At 39.5% G+C, this 19,795-nt stretch overlaps 1 protein-coding gene across 1 annotated transcript in view; it reads right to left on the bottom strand.

Moving 5' to 3' along the window:
• Nucleotides 1-3,660: 3,660 nt before the first annotated feature.
• LOC127226156 (partitioning defective 3 homolog B-like) overlaps nt 3,661-19,795 on the bottom strand; it is a 93,992-nt gene continuing 77,857 nt past the window's right edge. The window contains exon 6 of the mRNA XM_051190062.1: nt 3,661-3,781. Coding sequence (XP_051046019.1) covers nt 3,661-3,781 — 121 coding nt within the window. The remainder of the gene's footprint in view (nt 3,782-19,795) is intronic.

The raw sequence follows: 19,795 nt of genomic DNA on the forward strand, positions 1-19,795 counted from the left end.
CTCTTCAGCAAACATTTCCATCATTTTAGGTTTAAAGTTCTTTGTGCATATACTTACTTTGTCTCTGGGCTATCTTTAATCGAACTTGAGAGTACAGCTGGACATCTGCAGCTTTGGAGTCAACCAAACACTGAAAAAAACCTGTTTCTATGTATCTGGATAGTTGTGGTGATCACTCTCTTAGTAAAGTACTTGGCTTGCTAGCATGAGAACCCAGGTTCTATTTCTAGAACCTTAATTAAAAACAAAAAAAAAATGGAGTGTTGTGGAAGTGGAGACTATTGAAATCTTCAGGGTTCGCTGGTCAGCTGTCTTAGCCAAGGATCTACACGCCATAGAGACCCTACCCCCAAAAAAAAACAAAATAAAAAATGGACAGAACCTGAAGAATGGCACCTGAGATTCATGTCTGGACTCTATATATATGCACACACATATGACACAGGATATTTGATCACACTCCGTGAAAGGCACCTCTCTGATTGGTTTGATAAAGTGTTAAGTGGGTGAATAGCTAGGCATGAGAAGATAGGCTAGACTTCCAGCAGAGATAGGAACTCCAGGAAGAAATATGAGAGATAAAGTCTTGCCAGGGAGATGTGGAGGAAGTTGAATATACATTTTGGAGGAGAGGGAACAGCCACATAGCAGAATGTAGATTAATATAAATGAGGTTAATTTAAGTTATAAGAACTAGTTACGAACAAGCTAAGGAAAAATTGTTTGTAATTAATAAGAAGTTTCCCTTTCATTATTTGGGAGCTCGCAGTATAAAAAGTCTGATTATACACATGTGTACATTTGTTTACCCACAAAACATTAGCACACAGACATGTGCACACACAATGCATTTATTATTGAACACATTTATACAATTTCCTATCATTATTTTCAAATTATAGAAATTAAAATTATCTATATAACATTGAGACTACATTAGGTATTATTCTAGTCTGGAGATGTTCCAAAGTATATTCGAGAAAGCTTATAGGTTCTACACAAATCCTTAGCATTTTAGATAAGGGACTTGAGTATCTGCAGGTTTGTTTTCTGCAGAGTTGTGCCAAGGATAGCCAGGGAGGATGATAGTTGCAGGATAATTTATCCTCCTATTTTCTCTCTTGGCAGCTCAGAAGTCTTCTGGAATCGATTGCTTATAGGGAAAATTCTTTAGGCCTTTTCACCTGAGTGTGGTACTATACTGGGACTGGGGCATCTCAAAGTCTGTGAAAGATTTTTGATGATGATGATGAGGACTTTGTAAACAAACATGGCCTGCTTAGAGATTTATGGATGTGGAAGGAACCAAGCTTGGTTTCTATTATTGATTTGGAATCTCAGATTTTTTTGTTGGATACCTGGACAAGTATAAGTTGGTAGGTGTGGGTCTTCTTTCCCATCCCTTGATTTGACCTTAACATGGTGCTGAGGACCAGCCTACTCTAGACACTGCAGTCTTATGAAAGACTCTTTGTTGGGTCAGGCTGAGAGGCAGAAATAAAATGTTAACTTTCTAAACTTGCTCTCCTAGATCTTTCTAAATGTAGCAAGACAGAGGTATAATTTCTCAGACCTCCCCTAGACAAAAGGTATCAGTGTTTTTCTTTGGCATTGGGAAAGGAGTGGAAGGGGTGCTGAGATTCTAATCCCCAGTTTGGAGTATCTGAGGCGATCACAGAGAACACTTGTCTTTTATGACAGTACAGTTCTCAGCATCCCTTTGGGATGCCTTTGACTCAGATTGTCTGGGAAACATAAAATCAGTCACATTTGGCAACACTCAATACACGGAGCATGGGAAACACAAATTAAAATAGATACTCCTTCAGTCACTAAGCTGTTTGGTTAAAAGTTTGCTTGGTATAAAGGGAATCATTACAAATGGGGGCTCCCAAGGGACCAGCTCCAGCTCAGGTTTGGTGAACTTCACAGGCCTGTTCAGTCTCTTCCAAGCTCAGCATCTTCATCTTCTTAGCTCAAAGTAAAGAAATCTTTAAATAAAGCCAAAGTAACAAGGGCTAGTCATTCTGAAATCACTTTCTTATTCTGCTCATAGGAATTCATAAATGCTTTTGAGGGCATTGGACATGATGTTCTGTTCCTGGGATAGTGGCAATCACTTTATCACTGGTTTTTGTTTGCTAAGGGAGACTGAACTTCGCCTAACAATTGCCTCTCATCTCTTGTTTAAGGCAGTAAATCAATCGGGGATCAAGTTTGAGACAGAGTGAATTATTACTGCATCTGTTATTCCATAGAAATCTTTCTTTTCTACTATGGAGAATCTAAGAGAACACATTGTCCCACCACTGTAAATGTCATTTTGTTTAATTCTAATATCTGTATAAAACATAAATAGTTACTAACTCAGATATATGGTCTCACATGCTTTTTTTCAAAGAGGCTGGCATCTCTGGGTTTGGATCACCAATATGCACAATATACTTCTTTTAATATGTATTTATACATTTCTTTGGTTTTGTTTTGTTTTCTTGTTGGATCCCATGTACCTCAATCTTACCATGTAAATGAGGCTGGCCTTGAACTCCTGATCCTCCTACTTTAGACTACTCAGGGCTGTGATGACTGGCTTGTGCCACCTTCCCTGGCTCCATTAGTGTTTATAAACTCCATTTTATGAAAAGGAGTCTCCTGGCCTGAGGAGTTGCCATTGTTCTGCACAACAGTGGGAGGTGCTGAAACTAAGGTTTGACCCACATGTCATTCACAACCTCATAGGATGCAGATGTGAGAAATGAAGGGAACTAGCTACATTCTCTGTATCTTTATCTCATGAGAATATGTATGAAACCCAGAGCAGGAAACTCCCTTTAACATGCTTGTCTTTCCAAGGAGATGGTAGACCAGAAAGCCGCAGTCATCCACGAGGACACATAGGATGGGTAATAGCCAAGACATTACAATTGGCCACACTTAGCTCTGCTCCAATAATAGTATCAATAGTTAATATTTATAGTGGTATGTATGAAGTGCCAGCTGCAAGTTAGGTACTGTCACTGACAAGTTCTTACCAACCAACTCTAAGCTCTGTCCCCAGACATACAGAACAGGGGGAAGTGCTACACAGAGAAATAAAAGTCTTCATTTAGTGCCAGTATTCTCTTTTGTTCCTTGAATGTTGAAAGAATTAGCATAGTGAATCCTCCTGCAAAAAGTGCCTTAACTCGCAACACACCATCCTATTATTCTGGCAAAGTTTGGGAACATAAATTGCTCAAATCTCATATACAAATATGCAATATCTTTGGCAGCAATACTTTGAAATTTATTCCTAATAGCTCATATTTAAGGTCTAAGAGAAGGAATGGAAGGATTAAGGCTCACAAACCTTCCTTGTCCTCTTTAAAGTAACTGACCTGCTTGCCCCAGACCAGTGAGGTACCCAACAGGAAGTAAAGCATGAGAGCAGATAGAATGAACAAGTACAGTTCTGTGGTTTGATTTATATAAATAACTTCTGTGGGAGAAGATGACTGTGGTCTGGGTAATGTTCATATCTATAAAACTCAAGAAACCTGAATGTAACCTGATATGCCCAGAGTTTTCTTGACCTGACTGTGTAATTCTGCTCTGAGTTATTTTGGTAGAGAGGAATTTATGATTGGAATCAGGCATGAGCTTACCCAGCGGAGGTCATGGTCAGATGGCCGTGCCTCGTCCCTCTTCATCTTCATACAAAGGGAACCCTTCTCTTCGAGCCTGATAATACTCCTTCCGAAGTTTCTGGATGCGGTCAGTGTTTCCAGCCATGGGACGGCCACTGTAGCACACAAATAGACATGGTCACATGGTGTATGTCAGCCTTGGGGAACCCCTTTCCTCTCCCTGTTAAAGGGCCTGACATCCAAATTTGAAAGACTTGACAATGTAATGCAAATGAGGAAAATGGTGAAATCAGTAATAAAAATGAGCAAAGAAGGAATAACACACACATACACACACACACACACACACGCACACACATTTAACTCCAAGGGTTAAGTCATCTGATTTTGGACTAATAAATGCTTTGGGAATGAGAAGGTAAGTTAATGTCCTGACCTTCTAGAGCAATTAAATAACTCACTACATTCTTTTTACAATCATATATACAGTGTTTGGTTAAATTTTAATATGGGTATCTCTTTCTTTCAGATGTCATTGCTAATTTCAGATCAAATCTCATTTGCTTGACCCAAAGGTTGGATGTGACAAATGATTGGCTGGCACGGATCAGCATTCTTTTCAGTGAAACTCAAGAACTTAGAATAAGAGAGAGTGACAGAGAGAGAGAAAGAGAGAGAGAGAGAGAGAGAGAGAGAGAGAGTGTGTACAGTGTGATTGCAGGACATAGGTCAATGTATGAGTAAAGAAAGACCATAGATAAAGAAAGATGGTGAAGTTTATGGCAATAAGGGAAACACATGGGTAGGGGAAGGTCTACAGCAGCTCAGTGTTCTAGTATGCTCCTTGTCCAAGGGCCATGTATATCTGTGTGAGCCATTGATTCTGCCTAAGACTTAGAGCTTGCCAAGTGCCACCTTGGGCAGCTAGTGGCCCCTTTTTAGTTTGGGTTTACTGGTTATTATTGTTTTTATCAGAACTAGGATAATGCTTATGTTTTATAATCCATCCTGGGGAGGCAAGAGAAAAAAGATATACAGGTCTGACCTGCCATTGAAACTCATTGATTCATTTAATGATTGACTGTCCCATTGTGCCAGACCTCACATTAAGATCTGGAGATGTAAAGATGAACATTTCATATTCTTTTCCTGAATGAATCTGCAGTGGAATAATCCCTTATATACTATAAAGATTTACCTCTCAAATTAGTATAACATGCTGATTATCCAGTAGCCAGACAGGAAATATGGGTAGGGTGACCAAACTAAGGATGATTGGAAGGAGAAGGGTGGACTTGAGAGCCCCCAGCCAGACACAGAGGGAACAGGAGATAAACATACCATGCTATTAAAGGTATTGCCGTGTGGCAAAGCATAAATAGAAATATGGGTTAATTTGAGTGTAAGAGCTAGCTAATAATAAACCTGAGCTATTGGCTGAACATTTATAATTTATATTAAGCCATGAATCAATTATTTGGGAAGTGGATACCAGGTATTTGGGAACAGGCAAGTGAGAAAGAAACATTTACATGACTACAAGAATCACATTCTTGGAGGAATTCAGATTGCTGCCACTAGAAGGATCTTCACAGGGGTTATGAGTGCTTAAGTTTTGACAGGGTTAGAGCGGGCTATGGAAGGTGACAGTGGAAGGCTCCATAGAGGAGGTTCGCACTTTTGTTGAAACTTACAGAATATGTAGACACTCAGGAATTGGGCAGGTAAGAGGAGGCAATCTAGGCACACACACACACACACACACACACACACACACACACACACACACACACAGAGAGAGAGAGAGGAAGAGCAAAAGAAAATCTTGCTTTGGTGATTCCTTTTCCAGCAAGTACATTTGGGTCATTGGAGGTCCCAGCTGCCTTTACTCTGCCTCCTACACACATCAGATGATACATGCTCCCTTTCTCATGTTAGTTAGTAAGAGTAAGTGCTGATAACCTGAACCTTGGATGCTCGGGAGGCAGAGGCAGGCAGATCTCTGTGAATTCGAGGCCAGCCTGATACAGAGCAACCTGTATAATATACAATACAAGCAATACAGAGAAACCTGTCTCGAGAAACACAAAACAAGCAAACTAAGATCACTCTGTAGTTTATGAGTTATATGGGAGGGATTGTGAAAAGGGGGACAAGTGACTATTGGACAGGTATGTAGGGGCCTGCATGAAGAAACTTGCATTCATGAAGGTCCTCAGGTATTTCTGTTGAGTTTTACATTTAAATCAGATATCCGATTTAAAAAAAAAATGAGATATCTCAAAGCAAATGGAAGTATTTGAAAATTTAAGCTAGGTAAATATGTTTGCAAGACAAGGTCTTCTACTTGATACAAGGTAATAGATAACATGGCCACATTATTTGCTTTGTGGCTTCTCTCCAGTAAGAATAACTGGCCACTGGGCTTCATGGGCACACTAGAGATGGCAACTGGCCAATAACTGGTGCTTTTGATTAAGAAAAGGCAAACCCTGAGGTTGGAGAGATGGCCCAGTAGTAATGAGGAGTTTGGTCCCCAGAACTTATACAGCAGCCTATAATTCCAACTCCATGGAATCTGCCACCTTGGGCCTATGTGGGCACCTGCACTCACATGCACCCCCCCATACAGACATATATGCACACACACACAATTGAAAATAATAAGAATAAATTTTAAAAAAAGGAGTAAGTTGAGTGCTTGGCGGGGGTCGGGGGACAGACCTTTACTTTCCTTCCTTATGTATTTAAAAATTCTGAAAAATAGGTCTAATTCTCCTTCCTTTATTTTTATTAAAAAAGATCACCCTACAGATAACAAGGGATTGCTAAGCTTTCCTGGAGCACATGTACTGAGAGCAGCAGGCTATACCCTGGAAGCTGTCTGGTCTCCCTATCTCCGTAGTAATACAAGAGGACTGCAGCAGCTGGATCTCATGCATAGGTTTCTGCTGGTTACAGAGACGCGAGAGCAGCATTCAAACTCACCAGATGAGTTCAATCAACTTGGTGCAAACACTGCATACATAATCTATTAGTTTACCCCAAAGAAACTGAAGCATTGAATTCAAGTAGAGTGAAGTCATCAGTAATAAAGGGAAACAGAAAAGGAAAGAAAGGAATTGGTACGATACTGTTTTTATAAAAGGACCAAGCATCACAATATTCTTCCATTTGTGGTGGAGAGAAAAAAATCATATTCAGACTATAAACCATTCTTCCATATGCCTATAAACACATAAATTTAAAAATATGGGTTTGATCAGCTTGCTGCTCTCAAATAAGACAGTAGGGCAAGAATATAAAAACAGCTGTTCAGGATTCAAAAAATTCCCCCTATGGGGACAGAGCATGACTACCTGGAAAAGTAATCTGGCCCTAGAAAAAACACAAGAGGAAAGTCATGGAGTGACTCCATGCAAAACATGCCATGTCTTCTACCAAGTGTGAATATTCTAAGATAGTATTTGGAATAGAATACAGGTATTTTACTCACAATCTGGGACTATCTTTCAATCTTGGTCTTATTTTTTCCATTGCTAAACCTCTCTCTGCCCTTAGTTAACAACCGTGTAGTTTTCTAAGTGTTTTATATGTTAACGTTAGGAGTCAACATTTTGTTTTTAGTTTTCAGAGCTTCTCAGTAGATAACTAAACTAATAAAATGTTAAATATCATAGTGTCATGTGCATAGCAATCAATTGATTTTATTTTGTGTTGAAGTTGAACAAATTTAGCAATTTGATGCTAGATTTATACACACTTTGTAGCAATGTTATCAACCATTATAGCAACAACTTAAACCACAAATATATTGATGCAAATGTTTATTTCTATGATCTTCCCAGAGTTCACTTCACTAATCAATTATACTATTCTTTTTTAAGGACCCTAGTCTCGGAATCCCTTTTAAGCCAGAACTTCAAAAAACTACTATCAAGCTATAGGGGTGGACACTTGAATGGGTTTTATTTATAATTCTAATGTAATAGCTTTGGAAAATATCTCAAAGTCTGAAAATTACATTAAAAGATAAGGTTTATTATTCTGCTCATGTAAATGAAGAAGCGAGTCTATCAGCTAATAGATGACTAAGAACGTTGGTCTGACTCCTAACATTCCTGTTATCTGGAGCTACTTATGTTTGAATTTTTCCATCTTGTTTATATCATAGAGACTTGGGCCTCTAGAAAACACCAAAACATCATGGATTTAAGGCTAGTGCACAGTATTTGACTCCTGAAGGCACTTAAATGCCATCTGGTCTGTCTTCTTGCTTTTATGTAAAGTAGTAGCAGGAATTCTGGGAAATCTCCTACTTGACATATTCAGAAGCAACACCAAGTTCTGATGTACCTCAAACCTCTTAAAGGATTAAACACTAACTACATCCACATCACTAATTGGGAGGATAGACTTTCTGTACTTGTTTACTTGTTCTTTACCAGGGAAAGTAGAGTTTGGATCCTTTGTTTGTTTGTTTGTTTGTTTATGAACCAAGGCAAGGATTACAGCAGTGCATGACCACACCCAGATAATCCTGGCCATTCTTACAAAAAATAGCTGTATATCTATAAGAGGTGACCAGTAATGGTTTTAGAATGTTGAATTCACTCAATCCATATATCAAGACATTTATGTTATTTGGGAATTTCTTAGTCAATTACATAGTCTCTGTCTAAAGGTAGTATCTTTAAGCAAGCCCTTCTTAGAGGACTGCTGATTTGGACAGAGCTTAATTTTACAATGGGTTTCATTTTTTTTTTTTTGCAGTTATCTATAGTTATAAATAACCACCATATGTGAAAACCTTCACAGCAAGGCACTATATACTTTTTTTTTTTTTGAATCCAACCTTACTCTGCTTTGCTCATAATTCCTCCAAAAAGAGTGCTTCTTGGAACTAAACATCAGTCTGAGCATGGTACAGTCTTTTGGCTGCTATGGTCTGGAGAACTTAAACTAGTTTTATGGAGCGTCTGTGGTGTCCCAGACAGTATCTATGCTCACATCATCTGATTCCATTCAAATCTGTGAGGACGATGTTGTTGGCATTTCCCAGACTCATACACCAAGGCTCAGAGAAGTAAAGAAACACAAGTGGTTAGTGGTGGGCCAGGATTTGTGTGCCTGTAAAACTCTAGCTGTTTCTTCTGTATCACATTGCCTTGGGAGAAAGACATTAAAATGCAGCAGGCATTGTGGAACAACAGTTCACAGGCATTTCAACGCAGAGGGAATTTAGTACAGCACATTTATAGGCATACCTTTTGATATTCTTTTATTTGCACAGATCTTTGCTATAAAAATAGAAATAGAAGTAGCTAAAGTAATAGGAATACAAGCAATGAAGTCTGTATTCATTAAAGGAATGATGCTGGAGCAATTGCAGACCAACATTTCTGGGCAATTAATATTATATCACTAACAGGCTTATGTGGGAAACTGGTGTAAAACTGAATGGGGTGCAGAAGAAAATCAACACATGACTTAGAACCCACATGAAAGACAAAGATTGTGGATGAAGACCAGGGTGGAGAGGCAGCTGGTGCTGCAGCAGGGAAAGTTCTAAGTATAATTTTGTTTTGCTAACAGTACTAGAAACTCCACAAATGATTCTTAAAAACAAACAAACAAAAACCAATAACCTAAAACCAAATCAAAACAAAAACAAAAACATCATTCACCTCAAGGCAGATTATCATGGGTATAATTATTGTGTTCTGTTGATAAAAAAAAAAATTCCTGCCTAATAAAATTTTTGAGAGATTCTTATATATGTATTGATGATCTTATGCTTATTTTTTCTCTTATATATTACATCCCAATGGCACTTTCTTCTCCCTCCACTCCCCCCGCCAATACCTCCACCTTTCCCTTCCCAACTCCCCTAGATCGACTTCCCTTCTGCCTCCTCTCAGACAAGAGCAGGCCTCCCAGGCACCTCAATCAAACACAGCATAATCAGGCACACACTATCACATCAAGGGTGGATTAGGCAACCTAGTAGGAGGATAAAGGTCCCACAAGCAGGCAAAAGAATCAGAGACAATCCTTGCCCTCACTGTTAGGAAGCCCACAAGAACACCAAGATATTCAGCCACAACATATATGCAGAAGAGCTAGGTGAGACCCCTGACCTCTGTGAGTCCCCATGAGTGCTGGTCAGTTGATTCTGTGGGCCATGAAGAGAAGATCTTATTCTTATGTATGTATTGAAGATGATGAGTAAATTAAACACATTTAGATTTGTACATCCTGTTGACTTGACAGCATTTACACAAATACTGTATAGATGTAATATTCCATGATGAAAATACATTTAAATAATGTGCCAATAATATTAAAGATACTTAATAATACTTGATTTTTAAGAGGGGTTGTCTATAGAATTCTCTCAACTACATTTTTGTCCCCCAAAGTTCTGAAAAGTATTTTATATGAACATTTACTGAAAACTGCAGTTATACAAAGAGTACCTGTTTTTGCATTAGCATTAGATATTTTGATTTTTCATCCAGTGACATTTTGGAACCCCAACTGACTATCCATGGACAGCATATTAGGATTCTTGTTTCTGACTTCTTGCTTTCATTATCTATAGTGATCTAACTATCTCACAGGAGTAAAGATATTCTAAAGAGACACCTATGTCCTTCCCTTTGGCTATAAAATTATTGAAACAATAGGCCATAAGAAATTGAAATGATAAAAAGCAAGAGTTCTAGTGCCAGTTAGAGGGGTGCCTTGTCTTGGAAAGAGAGTTCACATTTATCTGACAACTTGTCAGACCACCTTGCAGGAGAGACTGTATCCAAAACAATGATGATGAGTGGGACCACACCTTGACCAAACTTCTTAGTTAGGCCTACTTGACTTCTGTTTAAACCCAGATCTCACACTCAGGGCTTAAAAGATAGACTTGGGGAGGACTGGACCTCTTTGCTCCTTTACCCAATTGGCTATATTGAATACTTTTTTTCTGGCTTTTTAGAAGTATTTGTCTCATTAATTGGCCTATTGAGGATAGTTGGCTGAACCTAGCTTGTTAAAGCTGCCAGAACCTAGGCTCTTATCCTAACAGCTTTGGTGAAAATGATACTTTCCATTTTCACTGAGTTTTGCCAATAATTTACCCTAAAATAATAATGATTTACCTTGATCCTATGAAAATTTTACTTCTACCAGAATTAAGTTAAATTTGCGATGAAAACAATTACTGCAATTAAGAACCTCTTGCTTACTATGACTGCATTTAAATTCCTTGATTAGGACTGATGAATTCAGTGAAAAGGTAAATAATATTAGTAACAGACAAAGTCAATTTTTTTCTGTGTGGAATCCCCTTTTTCTTCAAGGACTGCTTCATTCAGTAGAAATCTCAGGTAGTGTACTCAGAGGATGTCAAGAGACAGAGTTTAGGCTCTTTAAGATAAGCATATCACAAAACAATCAGGTTGCAGAACAATGGGAAAGTAGTCTAGGTTCTATACTAATATAAAACTTCGAAGAGTATGCATCAATATACATTTCTAAGGCATTCTTGCTGTCTGTTTATGCCAGGATGTAGCAGGGGGCTTCAAAACCTGCACCAGAGGAATTGCTATTCAAGTGAGGGTCATAGGAAATAAAAAAATCTACTCAACACATGACGATATATTAGGGCAAGCTGGATCCTGGTCCTTCCCCCAACTGTGCTAGTGGCATTTGACCCAGATGCAATAATGGGACACTGTGCCTTGGCAACTGAGCTCCTGACTTTGCCTTTTCATCTTTCTCCACAGGCTTCCTGCTCTCAGCATCTGCTTCCCTTGAGGTCCATATCTTGGTACTTCCATCCGACCTAGATGAACTGACCCTCTGATTTCTATGGCTTGAAAATTTGTCTTGGAAATTGGAACCCTGGACTGGACCTTGACCTCAGTGTATCAAGCCACAGTGGTGAAGCATAAAGAAATGAAAGGCCCCTTCCCTTGACACGTTTGATTGCATAATGGCAAGCATTCCCACTCACACCGTGACTACAGCTACTATTTACCTTGAATGTAATTGTATTGATTCATGAAAGGCAACTTTCTCCTGCATTAGTGTTGTGACTGAGATTTGTCACCAGATCGATGTCATATCTTCAGATAAAAGGCATAGACTCTACCTTGCTCTTTATCACCTGAGACAATGCAGGGCTGCTCTCTGAGGTCAGAACACTATGCTTCTTTGTCTCTTCTTCCAGAAGATACTGAAACTCCTCAGAGTTTCACACAGATAGTGTGGCTCACAATTCAACAATAATGCATGGTTGTTTCCACAGCTTCCACTCCCCTTTATAAGCCTGTGGCTGGTAATCACATTATTCTGCTAATATACAATAACCTGCTGGCTGTATACAGATTTCCAAGGCCATTTTGTGTTAATCATAAAATGGCCATTGAATTACTCATAGTTGAATACTATCAAGGCACATTTCCACATTTCCTTTAATATACATAGTAGAGTATTTATAATCAAGCAACTTACATATATACAAGACCTTTCAAAGACATATGTATATGCATATATATATATATATGTGTGTGTGTGAGTGTGTGTGTGTGTGAGAGAGAGAGATCTATATTGTTTCAAGGCATAAACAATTTGAAGTACACAGGGATCATGGAAAATTACTAAGTGATTTATATGATAATGTTTACTTCTTAAAAAGAAATATCTTAAAATATATTGGAAAATTAACACAGAATGGTGACAAAATTATTCTTTCATTTTTTTTCTTTATGTGTTTGCCAAACACATACACACTGATAAAGAAAAATAAATGTGGATCAGTGTGGAGCTGTGTCTTCTGTTTAAGATGATAAATGAACCATTTCCTGTGTTACAATCCATGTCGACACTGCTATTCTTACATGACCTTGCATCAGAACTTCATCTAATTGATACATTTAATTTATCAGAGCTTAGATGAAAACAGAAGCTTGGGCAATTTTAACAGCTATAAGTTTCTATCAAATCTTCCATCCACTGAAATTTCCCTGGATATGAGCTAACTTAGTTTCCTTCAGTTTGTGTTAGTCTCTAGCAACCTTTTATTACTTATATTTTATAATGTCATGTATGGGATTCCAGTGTTCAGACTGGTATTACACATCCAACATGTTCCCATATATGTAAGTCAATGGCTTCAACTGCTACTCAGGCAGGGGAGACCCATTTAATGCAGAATTAAAGGAAATGACATTGGGTGGGTTTAGTGAGCAGTCAGAAGGAGCAATCAATATAGTGATCTCCTGTTGTGTCTTTTCAGGCTAGTTCCGAATTTACACAGATTTCTAAACCACATAATGACTTTAAAAACTATCCTTAAGACATGGTTTCACTTGGAGCCTTAAAAGTATTTTATGATCCAAAATAAAATGAACAAAATCTACATAAAAAGGCAAATGGGAGAAACCTACAACGTTTTTGCTATCTTAGTTCACACCCATCTTCTTGAACTGAGCAAAGGACAATGCAAGGAGGAAAAAGGTTTTACTGTGTGTGGTGCTTGAGCAAATTAATGATGATATGTACACACATCTTCTCAAGGATATTCTCACCAACAGCTATGGTAACGGTAACTGAAAGATAAAATTATTACTTTCGAGGCCTAAATCAAACACAGCTTGTGTTTTAAGAATACACATCTGACATTTAGATGTGGATTAAGATTTCAGGGTCATTCCGGGAAAACAAGCCTTTGTGGGCTGCAGGCCATGAAACCTTGGGATTTTTCTAGGCCTCTGTGAAATTCCCTCTTCCTTAGAAGAAACAACAGAGAGCTCTCTCCCCCTGGGGAGACCATGGAGTGCCATCAACCCAGTGATTCTCAACAGCTGGATGTCTAGGTCTTCCCTGATGGATAACAAGGAAGTAAGCCCTAACAGACCATACAATTTTAAGGGAAAGTAAGGGAATTCTAATGATTCAGTGCATGGATGGTAGCTTCGAAATTCAGAGCACAGTCTGGATATTGCATACATGTCAGGTAGTTAAAACTGTGACTTCTTACACATCAAGCCCTGTCTCCCACCTTCTCTTTCAATAGAAGAGTTTAGGAAAATAATAAGTGACAAAGAGAAATATACTAAAAATAATTTTCCAATTGAAAGAGCCTAAAAAATTATGATTTAAATCTACCCTAGATGCCAGGAATCACAGTATTATGTACATGCATATTCATATAACAGTCATTTCCTTAATGTCTGTTAAGAGGGCATATAACAAACTATCTAGCCACACAGGTGTGATGCTTGGACCACAGCTTTAGGACCATGGGAAAGATCTTAATGATGATATATGGTGTTGAATTTCACAATCTGATAAACAGGTCTTTCCATTTGCAGTAAAACGATACGATTACTGTTAGAACAACCAGGTCCACCAGAATAAGAACTTAACTAATGACTTTTTTTGAGAGGATCTACATTTAACTTCTTTTACATCTGAATGCACAAATGCTGAGATCTTCTGCAGTTTCAAATATGGTTAGAACAACCACCCAATCAAAATAGATTCTTGAATCCAAAGAGTTGCATAAAAAGATAAGATCTACTTATGTCCCCAAAGACACTAGGTCCAATAATATCCCATAATCTCATTTTCCAGGATGGAAGGTGCACTTGGATATACTGGTGCTCTGTTGACTTACTGACCTCAGGGATTCTGGGACTGTGGATAGTAAGTACCATCACAGCCTATAGATTGTTTCATTTGTTAAAAGAGGTTTAGGCTCTTTCAATTCCTTGCTAGAGAAATACCAATCTGCTTTCCATCTTGGAATGGAAACTAGTAACTAGATATCAAACTTAGGTCCTTGGCTGCCTTTTTGGGATCTTTCCAGTAATTGACTGTTTACTGACCTGTACATTTTTTCAAAGTTTAGTTTTTCTCCATCAGGGTCATGTCCCTGTCTCTGTAGAGAAAAAAGATCAAGATCCAACCCTTAGGGATTTCCACAGTCCAGTGGGGGAGATGGTGACATAAGTGTATAATAATAGTACAATGTGCCAATTGTGAGGAAGGGTCATGACATGCAATGAAGCCCTGTGGCAGCCCACAGACAGGCAATCAGCTCCATTGGGGAAGTCAGGCCTTGAGGAGAAAAGGAGACATAGATATGACCAGGAGGCTAGATATGGAAGAGGAGGGAATGGAGCATGCAAAGGGGGCGGGGCAGCGTGGGGGGTAGGGCTACAGGGAAGAGAACACGGCTGGCCATGACAGCAGGAGCATGTGGGGAACTGTGGGATAAAGGATTAAATAGCTTGATCTTACTTGTCCTTCTGAATGGGGCAGTGAAACTTTCCAGAAGGACAGCGGCAGCAATATAAAAGACCTTCCACTGAGGTCAGCCAGGAAGAACTAACCTGAGAGATGAACACTTGACCTCTATGGGCTTTCTTGTAGTGTGTGTGTGTGTGTGTGTGTGTGTGTGTGTGTGTGTGTGTGTGTACATGCGCACGCACGCATACAATCCAAACTCAACAGTTAGCCACATAGTTGGCAAAACTCACCTTCTAGTCCCAGTTCTCAAATTTTTGGACATTGTACCTGAGGACCACTGAAGATTGAGGCAAGGGGAGGGGCACTGAAACTTTCCATATTTTCTATAATTAGAACTCTTGTTTATCTGACATGAACTGGTGATGATACGTGACACATCATTAATACAGTGACAAATTTCCCATTAGGGGAAAGGTACTGGCTGCCAAATTACAGGTCAGAAGGTAACCACAACACAAAACAAAGCAAATGAAACCAACCCTGTAGGGATTGACAGAGACTTTCTTTTTCATGGCATTTTAAGGAAAAGCAGTCACAGGATTTTAATTAACAAATAGCCACTGCCCCATTCAGGGGAGGCGGTTGTGCTAAGGATCTGCCAGAGAAGGGTGTCAGCTTGTCATTTAGATATGAAAAGTGAACAAGTCAGCAAATATCAAAGAAGGAAAATTAGGCAGTATGCTGCCAACAATGGAACTCAATAAATAAGCCACAGTGAAATGAATAAAAGCCATGCCTTCCTCAGCATTTAATAGCCTGTCCATCCCGTGACAGTAGCCAGTTTGTCCATAAACACTGATGTCAGCTATGGCCTTTATCATCCATTATCGTAAAGTCATGGGGGGAGTACGGGGGAATATATATGTATATGTGTATATTTATTCATTCATGCATATATTCATTCATATATATGAGTATACATTCAAATAATAATGCTTTTGCACTTAATTTATATCATTGATCAAAACAGCTTTCCAGTCATCAATATGTTGTTGTATCAGCACAATATTTTTTTCCCTACCTAGTTCCCACCAGTTTTATTAACTACCTTTTTGTCAGCTGTCAGTTATCTGTAGAAATAGGTGGTTAGGAAGAGTACAAAAAAATAATCACAAAAGAAGATCATTTACACCAACAATGTTACTTTCTTTCCCAACAAATGTTTTTCCCAGAGCTATAAATAATATCCCAATTAATTGACTTAAAGTTCACATCCTTTCCCTGGACAAGACCCTTGTTTGGTAAAGTTACTAATGAGGTGGGGAAAAGGCCAAAAGGCAGACAGGCCAGAGGAGGCAGAAGCAGCACAAAGATGCAAATGATGAAAAGAGAATGTGGACGGTTGGGAGTTAATGACGGAGCAAACATTTCCCTAAAGGAGCCACTGTATTACCAGAGAAATGAAACTTTTCAGATGAGAAAGGGCCAGGTATTAATTTTCCAAGTGGATACATGTTAAGGAGCTAATGAGAGCACATATATCCCAAAGAAAATACCTGTTGTACCTTTTGCTGAACTTCATTGTTAACTAATCCACAACAACGTTTCTCTGCAGATACAATATAGTCACTCGCACGCATGCCATTAAATCATTATTTGTTGGGAAGCATTCAGGCTGAGGATGCAAACAGGAAGGCCCTGTTGGACGGCTCTGCATTATTTGGTTGAACTGAACATTAGCATGAAAGAAGGAAGTAACACGCTTTATTAGAGACTTCATAGTCTACAATGAATTCACCCCTTATCCAAGAATAAATATGCCCATGGACTCCTAGCTTGAATTTTCCTCAAAATCCACATAAAATCTAAGCCACCAGGCTTAAGTTGAATCACTGTGTTGTTTCTTTATATATTACTTGACTTACTTTAAAAGTTGACTACTTAGTGGGTATTCAAGAGAGTTCCTAAATTTATGACCGCCCCCCCCAAAAGAACCATTTCCTCTTCTTCAAAGAAGCTTTATAATACCACATCCAGAATATCTAGGGAATTGGGGAGAGGAGAGGGAGGGTGGGCGAGGGGCTAAAGAAAGGGAGCTAATGGTCAAAACGCACCCTTATAATAAAATGAGCTTCCTAATGGATGCTCGCTACAGGAATAACATTAATTCAGTATTAGGACTTTCACTGGAAAAATATGAATGCAATTTATCTTTTTAACTGTCAGCTGCATTTCTAAAGCTCTGAAGTCTGGAGCTTCCAGGGGCCTTTTGTCTTTCTGCCATGGCAGGAATATCTTGGACAGCTGTAAGAGCTTTCTAAGCTATCTTTCTCAAAATCCATTAGCTAATTCAAGGAACCTAATTAGAGCTGCCATTTTGATGGAGCATACTGAATACTCAGTACAAACTAGTAACACCATCAATGTTTATTAGAAAATCACAAAGCCCAAAGTGCTCCATTCCCTATGAATATTAATGGGAATACAGCAAACAAAATATTTATTAAAACACGTGCTTAATACCATCAAGGTTTACAGACAGACACTGAAAGGGAGAGAGGCACACACACTTGAATCGGAAGGCCCTTGCCTGTGGACGCACAATGGACTGAGATTTAGACTTAAGCAGCACATAATTAGTATTTGTACACCCGCCCCACTTGTCTCCCTGGGTTTTGCACTCTGGGATTCAGCAGCTCACAGCTGGGAAGACAGATGTAAGTCCAGGAAAGACTGAAGGAGGAGATGGAGGCAGGCTTCAAAAAAAAAAAAAAAAAAATAACCCTCAAACAGCTGCTGAGTGAGTGCCACAAATCCTTGTCAGTGGAGAAATAAGTCTTGCGTCTCTATAAAGCCAAAAGCTTGATGACGTCAGTGCTTTCTACCCTCATCCAAATGGGGTGTCATCCAAGTAGCTGTTATCTCTGGTTTTTCCCTTGGGCTTGGGAACGTGGGAGTACCCAAAGCTGTCAGTCATTTTTTCTTTGTTATGCCTATGATGAAGCCCCTCCACTACCCTGGTCAGCTCAGGTACTGACCCAAGCTGTCCTGAAAGGACAGAGACACTATGCTCTCTTTTCTTAGGAGCAACAAGAAGTCCTTTGTGAGAGGCTTTGTCCAGGAGACCAATTGTCTCTGAAGCTATTGCCTCTTCTCTCTCTCTCTCTCTCTCTCTCTCTCTCTCTCTCTCTCTCTCTCTCTCTCTCTCTCTTTTCTTCTCCATTGCCTTTGACCAGACTTTTTAAAAACAATTTTCTGTTGTGTCCTTTTGTCTGTCATCTCATCATCTTTACTGGCGGCACCCTGGTTGTACCTTTACAACTGCTATAACTGCCCTCCAAGCCCCCCCCCCCGGCCTCTGCAGGCTGGATTTCAAACGCAAACCCTTCAAAGTGTCTCCCATCTCTATTTCTCGGCCCATTGCTATTTCTCCTTTCTCTACACCCAGGCCTTCTGCAGCCTGGACTGGACTCAGTGGGCCCTAAGTGCCGTGGTAAGCTTTCTGAATCTTACTCAGAGGGAAATACGCTGACAACAGGTTTTTGTAGGAAGTAACGCCGATGAATGTAAAATTTTAGGACACAATTCTGGCTTTTCTTTGGAAGACAGAACGGAGACAGTATCATTCAACAAGAAAGCCCTTTGTTGAAGTCTGAAACTCAGGACAGAATCTGGTGCATGTTAGAGAAGATGGCAGGTGGGCCAAGTGTTGCCCATGACAATGGAGATAAGTAGATAAATTCAGATGCATTTGATTCCAAGAACTGGATTAGTCCCTGGCCCATTCCTAACAAAGTCTTTTTCATTCTAGCTTGGAATTCTCACGGCACTTGGCACTTACACTGTGGCTCTTACCCTCCTTTCTGTGGTTATGTCATTGCTCACATGTTTTATATATTTTTAATCTTGTCTATCCCTCAGTAGTGGCCAGGGGCTGTAAGTCATTTACTCACTCTTTCATCTCATATAAAAGTTGGCATGGAGTCCCCACCTGAGATACCTTTAACTCATAAGTGTTTGTGGGAATTGAAAACAAGAGAGAGCCATTTAAGACAGTGTTCGGTGACTTTCAAGTAGGAAGGAAAGGGGAGGAAATGGTGGTGGTTTTAGGGATGAGGGAGGCTAGGAACAGCGGCTCGGGGTATATGTGGGAGACACAGAGGGCCATGACTACGCAATAGCACTTTGAGCAGCTGCCTGGAGGGTGTTTTCCTTTGGTTATCATTTTTCATTCCCAGGTGCATAGGTGGAACAGCACCATGTATACCCTCAGCAGCTTACTTCAGGCCACTCTGTCATTTCCACAGATTGCATGGATATTTTTTCACTGTTTAAAGAAATTTCAATCTCCGCTGTGACATGTTTGTATGGCTTCCTGTCTTCAGGCAGCAGTTGCTGTAACATTTTCGGTGCCATCAGCTCTCATAAAGATCATCAGTAATGTGCTTTGCTTATTAATGCTTATGGAATATGTGTGTATGCGTGTGTGCTGAAACGGTGTTATTGGAAACTTTTTCTGTGCTATTTCATACTAAATATAGCATGTGCAGGCCTCGATGAAAGTGTCTGGAAACTGCGAGATTGACCAAGCTCCCAGCTATACAGAAGGCAGGCTGGCAACACTGGTCAACTTTTATCTTGGAGTTAAATTTAGCCCCTCATCCTCATTAGGATCTCACTGCCAAACAGCACTCCACTCTGATTAATAAAGTTGTCTAATAAGCATATCTCTTTCTAGCACTCTGCCGAGGTAGTTGAAACCTCAGGCAGGGTTGGGGAGCGCTGCCGAATGGAAATGTTCCAATCCACATCCTGGAAAATCAGAAGGAGCAGTCTCTTTATTGTTTAGTCAATCCAGCTCTGGGCAAGAATGAATGGATTACTATGTTATGAAGGGGATGTGCCTGTCACCT

Source organism: Phodopus roborovskii, unplaced genomic scaffold (assembly GCF_943737965.1).
Source record: "Phodopus roborovskii unplaced genomic scaffold, PHOROB, whole genome shotgun sequence".
In the NCBI taxonomy this organism is placed as follows: domain Eukaryota; kingdom Metazoa; phylum Chordata; class Mammalia; order Rodentia; family Cricetidae; genus Phodopus; species Phodopus roborovskii.